At 39.2% G+C, this 15573-nt stretch overlaps 1 protein-coding gene across 3 annotated transcripts in view; it reads left to right on the top strand.

Annotated features, from left to right (window-relative positions):
* The window catches only part of Tbc1d15 (TBC1 domain family member 15), a 54369-nt gene extending 42398 nt beyond the window's left edge, over positions 1-11971 (top strand). The window contains exons 14-18 of one of the 3 annotated variants that reach the window (XM_028877976.2): positions 3122-3221; positions 3946-4043; positions 7800-7916; positions 8406-8492; positions 10639-11971. In XM_028877976.2, the coding sequence (XP_028733809.1) occupies positions 3122-3221; positions 3946-4043; positions 7800-7916; positions 8406-8492; positions 10639-10860 (624 nt within the window). In that variant the 3' untranslated portion in view covers positions 10861-11971. The remainder of the gene's footprint in view (positions 1-3121; positions 3222-3945; positions 4044-7799; positions 7917-8405; positions 8493-10638) is intronic. The other 2 variants (XM_037196763.1, XM_037196762.1) reach the window with 2 other exon arrangements.
* The last annotated feature ends 3602 nt before the right edge of the window (positions 11972-15573 follow it).

Consider the following 15573-nt stretch of genomic DNA (forward strand, 5'->3'; position numbering starts at 1 on the left):
ACAGCAACATTTTATCTGTCATTGTTAATACATCTTTGAGACAGAGTTCTAGGATAGTAGGACAGAGCCACGGTTAACAGAGATAAGGAGAAAAGTCTTGTCAAGCAATTAGTTAGAAAATGATTTGGTGTAGGTGAGTGGGTGGAGGGAGTATGAGCAAACAACGGCTTATATGAAATCGAAAGCCCTGACCACACAGGGCCCTGTATTGTTTAAAAAACACAATAACTAAACTTGATGCTAAGTCTTTATGGTACATACCGAAATGGGGATAAAGACTCTGAATCTGTGGTCACCAATAGTAGTTCTCTGTAATAGAGTTTAATTCAAGGCTTCACCTGTGAAGCCTTGCAAAGTATATATCTCTTGTTCTGGATTCACTTATTTACCTATTTTTCTTTTTTCTTTCTTTCTTTCTTTCTTTTTTTTTTTTAAAAGATATATTTATTTATTATGTATACAGTGTTCTGCCTGCATATATCTCTGCAGGCCAGAAGAGGGCACCAGATCTCATTACGGATGGTTGTGAGCCACCATGTGGTTGCTGGGAATTGAACTCAGGACCTCTGGAAGAGCAGTCAGTGCTCTTAACCGCTGAGCCATCTCACCAGCCCCCTACCTATTTTTCTTGATCAATTTTTTCTTCCTTTGTCTGTTTTCTTAAATCTAGTGTCTATATTTTGAATTTATCCTCATTTTTCTTAGTTCCTTTTCAAATGTGTTCAATAAGATTTATAGTTTTTAAATGTTTTTATTGTTAAATCAGTGCATGTTTAAATTAGTCCTTTGTAGTGAATTGTTTGGGGATCATTTGGAAAGGTTGTCAGTGTTGCAGTAACCTCGTCATATAGTTCTCTCCTTATCTTTTTGATTGGTTGATTTGCCTACCTTCTTAGTTCGAATTACTCCCAAGTGCTCTAGAAACCCGAGGCATTTGTTATGAAGGTCTGTACAACTGATGATGATTTCATAAAAATTGTCTATCCTCCTTGTGGTTTTGTTGTTTATCTTTTGTTCACTAGAACTTATGTGTTCCTTGTTACAGGATCATATATTTGTAGAATGCAGAATTTTCCTAATGCTCTACATGAAGTGGTTCAGCAGATTTTTGTAGAATGAATACATGAATCTTTTGCTGGTATTTAGTTCAAACCTCTACTTACAGTGTATATCCTCCAATTAATGTGAACATACTGTGTTTATTTTCTTACTTGTAATAATTTTCAACAAAAGAACCAGCATTATCATACTCAAATTTATGGACATTTAATTTCTGATGCCAAAATATGCACATGTGCATGTATTTAGGTCTTATACATAAAGACTATTCTCTCTGTACATTTATAATTTACAGTCTTCTCATTTTGTGTACCAAGAACTTTCAATTTCTTCATTTTGTCTTTTCTTCAGTAAGTGTTCTATGCTTTTCTCTTTTAAAGAAGAGTCTGGGAGCTGTTGTAGTCTTTATTGTAAAGGGTCTCTTTTTAGTCTGCTAACACATTTACCATGTGGCATTCCTGTGGAAGGCAGTGTGGGGCAGTCAGACCTGCCTGGCTGTTGGGTTCTGTTAGTACTGCTTCCTGCACTTTCACTCGACTTTGCTTCTGACTCCTGGTCTTTATTTGGCTTTCCTCCATGTAACTGGTGCTCTCGTTTTGTGATTGCTGAACCTAATGCTGACAGATTATTTTAGTTTATAAAGTGTAGTTGAAGGCTGAGACTATAAGGAACATAATGCACTTTGCTGTGTTCATCATCTGTTTTACCATATAGGTCTACTTTCATCTTCTCATCCCTGTGTTCCCAAGACACAGTTGGAAGTCCTTTATTACCTGTTGCTCTCTCAGAGTAGATTTCCATTGTTTTCTAGATGCTTTTTTATAGCATGACTTAGTCATCTTGGTACTCCAAACCAACTGTAATTTTTGACTGTGAAAGCAAAAATCCTGTCGATTGGCGAATTCATTTTGTTCTTCCCAATAGTTCCTCTGGTAACTGAGGAACTATATTCTGGAGGCGTGAGTTTATTAAACTGATTCCTTAATTCATTGAAAAGAAAATGTTAACAATCAAGAATGGCTTCTAAACTGATAGTTTTGCTAAAGTACTCTTATAGTACTATTGAAAAAGTGTGAGGGGATGGTGTGAAGAAGTTGTTTAAGGCTTTCCACAAAGGCGGGGGAGGTAGGGCAGCATAAAGAAGTAGAGACTTCGGAGTTAGAGTCGGAATGCCTGCAGGACTTTTAGAGTACTTGTGCTGGCATTTTTGCTTGTTTGTCTCAGTGTTGACAGGGAACCTAGTCAACATTGAAGGCTGTTTGAGTATGTAAACCACAGCAGTTCACAGCCTTTTACTTCAAGAACTGTTCATGTTTGATCATTTGAAAAGTTAATACCGCAACATTTATAAATACTTAGATAGCTAGATGCCTTATACAGCTACACGTACACCTTGCATATATTTTTTTTTCCCAAGAAATCATCTTCTGCAATGACATTTCAGAATGTCTGTTTAATACAGTACGGATTTCCATATCTGCTCCTGTGTTCATTCTATGGCAGTATCACAATATAACCTTTGCACTTGTGAGAAAGCTGTGTGCAAGTGAGGTAGTATTTCATATGGTCATGCTCATGGCTCTGACTTCCCAAGTGCCCTCTTCTTAGCAAATCTAAAAAGTTATTTGTTCTTTAAATGAGGTTTATGTTAAGCTAAAATGAATTTTGTTTCATATGCTTATTTGAAGGAATGTTTAATAATGGAAACAATTTGATAACTGTTTATGTCTAAGAACATGTGCTCCCTTTTCTAAACATTTTCTGCAGCATAAGAAAGGGATGTTGCTATTGGTCAGTCTCCTGCCACCATCCCTTTGTTCTTCTTGATCTAAATCAAATAAATAGAGGGAGAAAATAAACCTTGTTTGAGAGCAAGGGTATTTTTTTTCTTTTTTTCCCTTCCCTTTAGTGATGCTTTAGCTTTTCAATCAGTTGTTTATTTATCATAATCAGTACAGTAGAAGTCCTGCATTTATCGCTAGGGATCCTATATTTAATTATCAGTAATAATGTATTTTGAAATACTAAATATTATGTGGTAATAATTATTTTTCTTTTAAAGCATCAAAATTTTGAAGAACAAATGCAAGGCATGAAGACCCAGTTAATCCAGCTGAGCACCTTACTGAGATTATTAGACAGTGGATTTTGTAGCTATTTAGGTAAGTTGGGTGAATACAAGTACATATAGCAGGTTGTAGGGTAAAAATGTAAAGGAACTTTTTCTTTCAACTTTAAAAAAATATTTATTTTGTGTGTATGAATATTTGACCTGCGTGGATGTATATATTCCATGTGTGTGCCTGTCTGATTCCCTGTAACTGGGGTTATGAATGGTTATGAGCCACCATGTGAGTGCTGGGAATTGAACCCAAATCCTCTGCAAGAGCAGCAAGTACTTTTAACTGCTGAGCTCTCCAGGCCTGGTAAAGGAACTCTTCCCCTCTCGCTCTCTCTCTCTCTTTTTCTTTTTTGGTTCTTCGAGACATGGTTTCTCTGTGTAACGGCCCTGCCTTCCTGGAGCTCACTCTGTACCCAGGCTGGCCTTAAACTCAAGAGATCCTCTTGCCTCTGCCTCCCGAGTGCTGGGATTAAAGGTGTGTGCCACCGTGTCCGTCATAAAGGAACTCTTAAAGAGTGCCCCACTGCTGTTGCTAAGTTTTTAAGAAGGGTAAGATCACTTGGTATCATGTTGTCATACACTGACTCATTTGTTTAGTGGTTTTTAAAAAATAAGTTAATCTGTACATTTCAGTTGTTTCCATGAATGGACAGAATATAGTCAGACATACATAGAATGCATAGATAAATTGGAGTTTAATGAAGGTTCCTTGGTTCTGACATATTAGCGTAAGAATAAGCCCTATTTTTTTTCCTTCTATATAGAATCCCAGGACTCTGGATATCTATATTTTTGCTTCAGATGGCTTTTAATCAGATTTAAAAGGGAATTTAGTTTTCTAGATATTCTCCGATTATGGGAGGTAAGTTCTTACATTTATTATGGAAAGAAACAATTTATTCTGTGTAGAGTTATAAGTATATTCTCATAGTTTCACTGAAATTACTAAGGCAAGTGGGTTTGAAAATGCATTTGTGGTCTTCTCTAACAACTCTTGGTTCCTGGACTGTCTCTTCAGAGCACAACACTAGATTTGAAGCCAAGTATCCAAGAAAGAGTTCTCTTAGATCATTGCTACCTATAGCCTGTATTTGGTAGATTTGACTTTATTATTTTTTATTTTTAGATTTTTATTCTTTTGAGAGCTTTGTACGTTTTAATTGTATTCACCCCTTCCCCAGTTCTTCCCAAGTCCACTCCCCCCTCCCTACCCACCCACTTTCACACTCCCCTCTCTCTCCCCCTCCCTACCCACCCACTTTCACACTCCCCTCTCTCTCCCCCCTCCCTACCCACCCACTTTCACACTCCCCCCTCTCTCCCCCTCCCTACCCACCCACTTTCACACTCCCCCTCTCTCCCCCTCCCTACCCACCCACTTTCACACTCCCCCCCTCTCCCCCCTCCCTACCCACCCACTTTCACACTCCCCCCTCTCTCCCCCTCCCTACCCACCCACTTTCACACTCCCCCCCCTCTCCCCCCTCCCTACCCACCCACTTTCATACTTCCCTCTCCCCCTTTAGAACCTTACAAGACTGATTTGTGTTGCCCAAATAGCTTTCAATGGAGGGTGGTCAGCTACTAGGGTACACTCTTAGATCACTGGAGGGTGGTCAGCTACTAGGGTACACTCTTAGATCACTGGAGGGTGGTCAGATACTAGGGTACACTCTTAGATCACTGGAGGGTGATCAGCTATTAGGGTACACTCTTAGATCACTGGAGGGTGGTCAGCTACTAGGGTACACTCTTAGATCACTGGAGGGTGATCAGCTATTAGGGTGCACTCTTAGATCACTGGAGGGTGGTCAGCTACTAGGGTACACTCTTAGAGGAAACTCTCTCTCCTTTTCCAGCAGCTAACAGTTGCTGATAGCTCCACAGCTCAGGGTCATATTGTGTGCTTAGCTCTTCTCTCCCTGCTGGGATTTGGTCTAGCCTGGGCTTGCACAGGTCTTATGTGTGCTGTCACAACCAGTGTAAGTTCAGATGTTCACCTTCCCTGCTGTGTCCATAAGAGACTGTTTCTTTGTAATCAGCCACCATCTCTGGCTTCTACACTCTTTTCACACCCTCTTCCACAGTGATCCACCCCGTGGAAGGGATGTAGTGTATATGTCCCCCTTTAGGGCTGAGTATTCTCCTGGTTCATTCTCTATACCTTGGCCAGTTGTGTGTGTCTTTATGTCAGTCACCATTTACTGCAAATAGAAGCCTCTCTGATGAGGGTTCAGAGACACATATGTATATGTGTCTCTATAGGTATAAAAATAAGTCATTAGGAGTTGGTTTTATACTATGTCCATTTAGTAGACTAATAGTAGTAGGTTCTCTTTTAGGGCCTATGACCCATCTCTCTGCAGTTTCTTGGCCCAATAATGTGCTAGGTATGGGTTTCATCTTGTGGAAGTTCCTCAAAAAGCCAAAAATAGATCTACCATATGACCCAGCTATGACTTTCTTGAGTTAGTCGGGGTTAGTCAGGGTTCTGTATAGGAATAGAACTGATAGAATGAAAATGAAATGGGGGGCGGGTTATTCGTGAATATAAAAAGAGAATTTATTAGAGTAGCTTACAGCAGTCTAGTTCCCAATAGAAAGGCCAAGAATACAGTAGTTATTCAGTTCATAAGGCTGGAAGTCTCAATAATTCTTCTCTGCTGGAATCCCTAAGAAGTATATTCTAATTCCATTAAAAGAATGCCTTAGCAGCAGACGAGATGAACTTGCCAGTGAGAGTGAAGAGCATTCATCAACCATACTCATCTGTGAATGCTGTCTAGCAGGACACGCCCTCTGGTGTAATAGAGGCTCAGACAGCATGGGAATAATCAACCGCTTTCTGATTGAACGTAAGGCTTGGTTTTGTGAGGATGGTTACATTTTGGTATACATTTTTTTTTTTTTTTTTAACATTCCAGGAAGTTTTGGTTTATAGGCTGAGACATTACAAAGGAGCTAGCTTGTGTTTTCCTTTCTCAATGAATTGAAGTTACAACACACTGGTAATAATTAATAACAAGCATATCTTGCCTCTTTCCCTTCCCATGCTGCTACTTTTTCTTTATTTTCAAAAAAGGTATAGTTCTCTTTAATTAGTACCCCTGTTCCATTTCTCTTTCGTTTCTCTATTAAGGGGATTCATTTTTCTGTTTTGGGTGTGTATCCCTTTATTCCATTTTCTACTTAGAGTAACTTTCAATGAAAAACAGAAAATGACCTTTTTATTGCTCTTGTTGAGTTAATAACAGGTCTAGCATGGTTTTAAAAAGTGCAGTACTCGTGTAATGTCTTATTATTGTCATATCTTTATAAAAACTAAGAATGACAGAATTTCTACCAAGGAAAGACTATGTAATACATATGTAGCGAACTCCTTTTACAGCTGGGAATTGGTTCCTGCACTTCTAGTAGAGAAGGCTGTGTGCTAGTTGAAGGTATTGCTTTGTGCTGCTGTGTTCTGCATGGATTTCTACTTAAATGTGTATCAGATATGTATAATTAACCTGGACTTTTTTTTTTACAGTTTGTTTTCCTATAATATACTTTGATCATGTTTTCCCCTCCCACAACTCCTCCCAGATCCTCCCCCTCCCCACCCACCCAGCTTTATTTCCTTTTTCATTCTCTTAAAACACACGAGTGCACACATATATACATACAAACAAACAAACAAACAATAAATAATGTACACAAACCCCAAAACAACGAAGCATGGAGTTGTTTGTGGTGGCTGCTACTCCTGGGCATGGGGCCTGCCCTGGAAGAACCTGAACTCTTTAAAGATGAATTAAAAATACTGTTACCGCTTAGCTGGACCAACTCCTGAGTCTGTGTTTACCAAGTAGCTGGAAACTTTGAGGTTAATTGCCTTGTAATTAAATTTCTGAAGCTGGATTAACTTGATGTATTCCTTATGAAAGTGAAGGCGTTTCAGCTGTGCTCCACCAGCATGGTTTGTGTGGTTCCTTTTTCTTCCCAGAAAAGATGTCCTTAAGTGTGTTACCAGCGGGAGACAAAGGCCTTGTCTTGAGTTTGTTGGCATTAACCCATATTTAGGATAAAATGTAGGCATTGCTCAAATGTGTTTGTAGTTGGGGTGTTAATTTTGTGTAGTCCCTTCGGTTTTTGTTGGAATCAGGGATACTCTTGATCTTGAGTTGTAGGAGGTAATACAGGGTTTTTACTGTATATGGTGCAGAAGTATCTCTGGTTGTTTCTGCTCTGATGGACTATAATTAGGTCTTTTTTAATTTGTAGGATTTAATCCTCCTTAATTTTTCTAAGTACTGAAGATTTGTGAGAAAGTCAAAGTTCAGAAATATATTGGAAAAGATCTAATCTTTATATTTTAAGGCTGACCTTATGAGTGTGCCACTAGTCAGCAGTGCTTTTGATTATTAGCTGCTCACTGTAGTTATTTGAAGAGTCACATTGGAAGTAGATCAGATATTAACTTGATTTTAATTCCTATGTAACCTTTTCAGTTTGCATCTGTTGGGTAGAAACAGTGGACTGTCCCAACGGCATGTTTATTGCTTCAGAATTAGCATGTATCTTTGAAGAAATAATTTAGAATGGATTTTGTTTACTAAGTGACTTCCATGTTTTATAGGTAATGTGGACGGAACTGCCCTGTAAGAACTTCCATCTTCTTCTCTGTTGTGCTATCCTGGAATCAGAAAAGCAGCAGATCATGGAAAGGCATTATGGCTTCAATGAAATACTTAAGGTGGCTCTTCTCTCACTAGATGATGGTATTCTGGTGCTTTTCTCCGGTGGTCCTCATGTACAGAACATCGCTTTGGAGTGTTGTTGAACCTTATGAGTAACTCATACCGTGTCCCTAACCCCTGGTTTTCTGAGAGTAACACTTTAGTAAATAATATTGCTTGGTTATTATCAGGTGGCTATTTAGGAAGGAGAGTAAATTCAGCAAATGGTTTTTGATGTAGTTTAGTCTTTTCTTATAACTGAGCTAGAAGACTTGAGATGGCTGCAGTTTTAATGTTCTGTAAGCTTAGTAGTTATTCTTTGGCTTTAAAACCTGAATGAATCTAATGAAAGAGGTATTGGATTTTCTGTGGATTTGTAATATGTGAATATTTTTATATTATGGGTAATATCTGCAGTGCAGTATAATTGGTAATAAATTGCTTATGTTTTAGAACATAATAGAGCTTTCTGTTTTGATTATCGTTCTCTTCTGTTGATTTTTTAGCACATTAATGAATTGTCCATGAAAATTGATGTGGAAGATATACTATGTAAAGCCGAAGCAATTTCCCTACAGATGGCACAATGCAAGGTATATAAGGTTGCAAATAATTGCAATTTTTTCTCCCTCTTTTTATCAGCTAAGGAAGGATTTTCTTATAAAGAAAATGGACAGCAGTCAGCAGATGGAGGACAAACACAAGGCTTTTGTTTAGTTACTTACAATAAGTTTACCTCACTTAATTGAACACAGTTGACTAATTATGCCAGATTGGGAACATTTAATTGGCAATATGGCAAAAGTAATGAAAATATTTCTACAACTGGAGGCTGTAGATTTTAAGTGGCAATACATTATCCAACTTAATGAATATAGAATAGGATCTCTTATTAAATATGCAACATCCAGCACCAAAGATAGGTGATGACCAGAAGCATGTGGATGGTAGTTCATCTCACTACATTGTTCATCAGGCTCTTGTTTGTTAAAACAAAAAATTAAGGTTTTATCTGAATTTAAACCAAATCATTATAGCCCCCCCCCCTTGTTTTACTTTAAAACTCAGAGATTTTTATTTTAAAATTACAATAAAGTTAAAGAAAAACTCCAGGGCAGGCAAGTTGCAAGTCTCAGTAGCTGCTCAGAGGAGGGGATGAGGGAGAAAGGAAGAAAACCAGTTCTGTTTAGACCAGCATAGCAGCCCTGGTGTGTGTGTGTGTGTGTGTGTGTGTGTGTGTGTGTGTGTGTGTGTGTGTGTGTGTGTGTGTGACAGAGAGAGAGAGAGAGAGAGAGAGAGAGAGAGAGAGAGAGAGAGAGAGAGAGAGAGAGAGAGAGAGATGGTGGGTGTGGAGACAAGAAGGAATCCCAGAGAATCAGAAATGCAGACTTGGGTCCCTGCCAACATCAGGAGAAGAGAGAGAGGAAGAGGGTGGGGGCAGGGAGGAAAAGTCTCACACCTTTCTGTTCAAAGCTCAGAAACACAAGCAGACCTAGCTAAATCCCATAATTCATAGGAACTGATGGCTTTTTCAGTTTTAGAGTTTTTGTTTCAGCTTTGTATCATTTCCCCATCCTCCATGGGTTCAAATAGTTACTTAGTTTAGTTGCAGGGAAGTTTGTTGGATAGCTTCTCTGTTCAAAACCTTACTTTGAATCTTTAAGGAGCTAGTGTTTCCTGGAGAGATAGACTGACTACGAACAGGAGAGGAAAGCGGTAAATTCTAAATGTTAGAAAACTAAATGGGGTTTGGTTGGTGTGTCCTTACAGTCCCGCCATTGGAGAGGTGGAGTTATGAGGATCTTGAGTTTAAGGCCAGCCTCAGCTGTGTAATGAGTTTGAGTCTAGCCTGGGCTACATGAACCCCTGTACAATGTAATGAACTGTAAAGGCCATAGCAAGCAAGCAGACAGCAGCGAGAAGCAGCTCCGGGAGATGCTGGGGTAGAGTGAGGAGTCTGAGTGAGGTCCAGGAACTGCTTCTGTTCCGACTCCATTCCACTGTGTGACAGAACACCGACCCAGAGCTCACTGGGAGAGGCCTGGGTTTGTTTCCACCTATAGGTATATAGGTCCCGTCCCATCATGGAGGGAAGTCAGAGCCAGAGGGAAGAGGGCTGTTTCGTGGCTCACTCAGGCTCATGCTTGTTAGCTAGTGCTTTTCACAGATTTGGTGTGTGTGTGTGTGTGTGTGTGTGTGTGTGTGTGTGTGTGTGTGTCTGACTGACTGACTTGACTGTCTTTCTGTTCTGTGTGTATGAGCATGTGAGAGAATATGTCCTTGAAGGTCAGAGAGGTTGGTTCCCCTAGCTGGGGTTTCCGGCATCTGTGAGCTACCCGAGCCATTTCTCTGGCCCTGCCCAGCTTTCTTTTGCAGCCCATCCCAGCACCATTTGTGTAGGGAATGGTGTGGCGGGCCAGGCCACTGTGTCCGCTAGCAATCAAGACAATCCCTACAGACATGGCTGCAGGCCAGTCTGATCTGGGCAGTCCCTCAATCGAGAATCTTCTCAGATGGCTCTAGGCTGTGTCGTGTTGACATTTAAAGCTAACTAGGAAAATGGATGAGATGGCTAGAATTTCATATAGACGATGAGAGAAGAATGTGTGGCACTTACACTGTTGAAATAAATGCTCAGACTCCGAAATGATGTAGTATTAAAGGCTTACTTTGTGAATAGTTTTCCTCAGTAGTAAAGAAATGATTTTATCTTTGATTTTTTTTTTTTTTTGTACGTAGGAATTGCCACAAGCAGTTTGTGAGATCCTGGGGCTTCAGGACAGTGAAGTTACAACGCCAGATTCAGACACCGGTGAAGATGAAAATGTTGGCACTCCTTGTCCCACAGCTGCACCTCCGAGTAACACCTTGCCCATCCTCGCTGCTGCCAGTGAAGCCAAAGACGCCAGCCCAGCACAGACATTGTCATCCCCAAATGCCTGCAGATTAACACCTGCATGATCATCTGTCTTACATTCTTAAGAGATACTTTGTTGCAATTCCTTTTTAAGTACATGCAAGGTAGACATTTACAGCCTTGGTATTGATCATGCTTTAAGTTTTATGGAAAGACAGTGTACTGATGTTCTTGCATTAAAGCTTTACAAAGTTTTAAACTAATTATTTTTGTAGTTACTTCTACCAAATAGCCTTTCCTTTTCAATAACATTCCTTAGTATTTTTATAGCTAAGTGCATTTTATTTTGTTGCTGATGAACTGGGATTGGATAAATACTACAAGTGGATGCTTTGGAAATTACGCACTTTGAAAAGCATTCACTGTTTACTCTTTAGTGGGCTTTGGACTTGATAAAATTAAATGTTGAGCCTTTATAAAGCATTCTAAGCTGAGGAGATTGTTACTCAGTGATGAGATTTAAAAATGCAAACAAATTTGATTTTTCTATTGTTTACAACAATACTCAGCTTACATATTTATGCTGGTTGAATGTGATTTAAATTAGACATTTTCACCAATGTAGTTACTGTGTGGATAAAGAACTACTTCAACCTTAGCAAGTGGATTGGCAGTATGTTTTTTACAAAGAATTTTTCTTCACTTGTATATAGACTATATATAAGTACTATTTATGAGTATAAGAAAGCATAGTCCTATTTTCTTTAACTGAATAAACTTGACTATTGATTTATATAAGCTGATTCAACAAAATTAATACATGGCTTCAATATAAGATCTTTTTCAAAACTATTTTCTTAACTGAACATTTATTTAATGAGACTACATTCAGCCCTATCTATACCTGGTATAATTTTAAAATTAATCACTGTAACCTCACTTTACTAATAATGTTTATTATCTTTCCTAATAATGCATTAATTGGTTAATCAGATCTTTAAATTTTTATAAAGTATTCTTTTCAGAAAGCTTATGTCAAAAATTTCCAGGCACTGTCATGAGTCTCAAGGTAATATTTTTTGTATATGAATGAAGCTGTTTTTACCATGCAGTATTGCATGATTTTAAGTTATGTGGAATTAACATAACTGATTCCGTTTTAATTGTAATTTGCTAAACTCTTGTACATATCATTAAAATAAATTCAAAGCTGAAGTAGTGTTTTCAGTTAAATTACACTTGGAAACTTGGTTCTTCATCAGAATAACTCCAGGTGGACCTCCACGTATCACAGGTTTTCCTTACGGACGTTGTCATTTCAGTGAGTTGTAGAAGTAATAGAGCAACGACTCCTTTTACCCTTGGAAGCACTTCTTCAGTGTGAATACTGTGTCTTGAAGGACAGTTATCTGAGTCAGGGAAGCAGCTGTCTACAGTGGTAGTGCAGAGAGACTGGCTGGCTTCTTCCCCAGAAAGGAAGGGTACCAAAGGAACTTTCCCCCAGTTGAGTCATGGCCCCAGGACCATTAGATTTACGTTTTTAATACCGTGTTATCTCTTATCAGTTAATAATGAGTAAGCCTGTCTAGGAGAAGTAAGCTGGTCACAAGCCAGCATCCCCAGTCTTTCATTTCCTGCTGTTCAGGAAATTGCTCGGAACATCTTGATGTCCTCCTTGTTCTTCCTGGACAGTGGGTGTTCGGACTTTTTCCTACGTAATGCGATATCGACTTCAGATTAAAGAAAATTTAATATGTTTCATAAGTTGAACTTTTGTCAAGTTTTGTTAGGAGACTGCTTGTTAAAAATATTTTTACTAAACTGAATTTCTGTCAAGCGCATTTTTTTTATATAGGAATGATAATGCATTAGAGTTGGGTTACGTCTTAATCAGCTGACAAAATCCGGTTAGGAACACAATGTAAACTTGTTCTATTGGGATTGTTAGAATATATAGTTCAGGTAAATTTCTTGGTGTAACTTTGGAAAAGATAATTTCAGTGTTTACAAAATGTTCTGCTTATACCCTTTTAGCATGTAGAAAATGTGTAATATTATGTGATACATAGAATGTTAAAATTTAGAAAGTTTCTAACTTGAACTGTGCATATTTTCAATTTTTTCTGAGTGTATGGGAAACATTTATATTTAAGAACTTGTTTTGTTTATGTTTCTAGATTTTTCATCTCTCTATATGCAGAAAACTTTAGTGTTGGTCAATAGAGACAATCTCTTCAGGAGTCCTTTTGGGAGAGTAGTTGTTATTGAGCTTGAAAGTACTGAGAGTTGGGATGGGTCCTGACTGAACCCTAGCATAGTTTGGATAACATAACGTGGTCTTTATGGGTTTACCTTGTGTGCATCAATGTCCCTGGCATTTTCACTTTTGAGTTTTTAGAGGGTGTATAAAGATCTTAGAGCAACAATTCTCAACCTGTGGGTCATGACCCCTTTCTCAGAGATTGCCTAACACCATCAGAAAACACAGATACTTACATTACAGTTCACAACAGCAAAATTACAGTCATGAAGCAGCAATGAAAATAATTTTATAGTTGGGGGTCACCACAAACAACATGAGGAACTTATTAAAGGGTTGCAGTGTTAGGAAGGTTGAGAGCCACTGAGTATATGAAGCCTTGGGTGCATGTGTAATTTTATAGAGAAATCATGATTTCTCCAAAGTATTTTGTTTTTTTCTCTAAAGTTGAGAAGCATTGTAAATTACTTAAGATAGTAATAATATAATTTATGATTCATGCTAATTTTATGTCCCGAACCTCAAAATATTGAGTGTTCCTCTGTAATTCCTTGGTCTGCATTATCAAATTGCATGTTCAGACCTATTGAATCAGAATCTTGGAAAGTGATGCTAACAATGGGCATCCAAGCAATTTCCTGAGTTCCCTGGAAGTTAAGTACTACTAATATGTTGTATTTCTTCAACATTGGGATTGATGGTCAGGCATATTCTTAAGTTTTAAAAAGGTAATTGAAATTCTAAAGTAGATTTGTTCTAGTTATGCTTGCCTTGTTTTTAGGAAGAAGTGACAGCCTATTTTATGGAGATTTTTCCCCTTGATTTTTTTAAAAGTAGAAATGTATTAAAGTATACCTAATAGTATTTTACACTCTTATAGAGTCTTCAGCATTCAGTCATCTAAGAATTGATTCATGAAAAAGTGGAAAGATACCTAAATTTATATTTCTGAAAATGTGTATAATTACACCACCTTTATAAGAATGCTTTTGTGATCCCCAAATCTCTGCAAGAGTGAAGAAACACTAGCATGGAACATTCTCCAAAGTGTAGTGCCTCACAGCAGGTGTAGTGCAAGGGCGCATGAGATAGATGTCAACTCTCGGAGGAACGTGCATACACTAACAGGAGGACTATGGGAGAGCCTGAGGGCCCACCCAGGTGCCCTACCTCTGGAGTGGGGCCAGTGGGGACTGCATGGCTTTCTGATCATCTCCCTCCTCCTCCTCCTCCTCCTCCTCCTCCTCCTCCTCCTCCTCCTCCGACAGCCGTCACTCCTGGAAGTTAAGGTACAGGAGGTATCAGTCATTTTACTGTTTTGCCCAAAGCCCCTGTTGTGATTTCAAACAGATTTCTGTCAATTTTCAGTACTGCCTCTGCTTCCATTTCTTCCCTGTTGTCCATGCTTTCAAATCTGTCCTAACATGTCTGATTTCAGCTCTCATGGCCTGGGTTTCTGCTTGGCCTCCATGGAATCTATTCTTGGGCAGGAAGTCAGCTACTTATTGGACCACAGCCAGGTTGTCATCCCCATGAAATATGGAGGGCATATGTACATTGGATGTATAAAACTTGCTTACAGTCTGTCTGTCATCCCCATGAATAGAGAGTTCATATATACATTGGATGGATAGAGCTTGCTCACAGCCTGCCTTACTATGATCATTCCTCAGCTAGAAGCACACAGAAGACATCCTTCTGGCCCTTTGGATGTCTCCTGTCTGCCTGTGAGTGGCTCTCATTTCCCTTCTCAGTGACCATTGACCAGCTGTGGTGGTTTCTTCCAAACGGCCCATGACAACTCTTTGCCCTGCCTGGTTTTTCATTCTCTCCTCCCGGACAGGGTATATGCTTTTTGTGCTTTTCTCCGATCACATCAAGACTCAGAACCATGTATGCTCCTTAAGACTTCATCACAGGGGATTTCTCTCCCATTATTATTGAATAAAATGCGTGTGAGTAAGACCAGAGCCGCCCACAGGGATTCTGATCACAGCAGCTTCTTGATCAGTTGGTTCCCACTTCCAGCTGCGGAGAAGAGTGTTGTCTTCTTTCACCTGGTCCTGCCCGATTTTCTGGTAGTCTTTGGGAGTCTAGGAAATGGGAATTGCAGGGCTCTGTGTGTGGAAACCAACATTAAACAAATGAGATTACTGAACTCACCCATTCGAATTTTTAACATAGTATCGCTTACATCTTAATGCAAGCATTCATCTCCTTTGGTGATTGGGTTTTCTATCACAAAGATGGACTTTTGCCAAATATTTCTACTTTTTAATTCATAGTCAAAAGTTCCTCACATTCAGGGTTAGAGAGTACATTGGTGGCACACTGGATTTATTCTTTGAGTTGCAAGATGGGAAAACCATACTCCCTGGAAGTCAGAGCGAGCCTGTTTCCACCACAGCACAGCAGTGAGTGTATCCAAGACCGCTCCAACGTGGTGCAGATCAGTATCCCGGGAAGATTGTTGTGGTCTGGCTAGCCCAACAATGGCAGTCTCCTGATGGAAAGTCCAAGAATCCAATAGAGTCCATGAAGCTGGGTGTCTCAGCTG

The sequence above is a fragment of the Peromyscus leucopus genome, chromosome 18 (genome assembly GCF_004664715.2).
Source record: "Peromyscus leucopus breed LL Stock chromosome 18, UCI_PerLeu_2.1, whole genome shotgun sequence".
Classification (NCBI taxonomy): Eukaryota; Metazoa; Chordata; class Mammalia; order Rodentia; family Cricetidae; genus Peromyscus; species Peromyscus leucopus.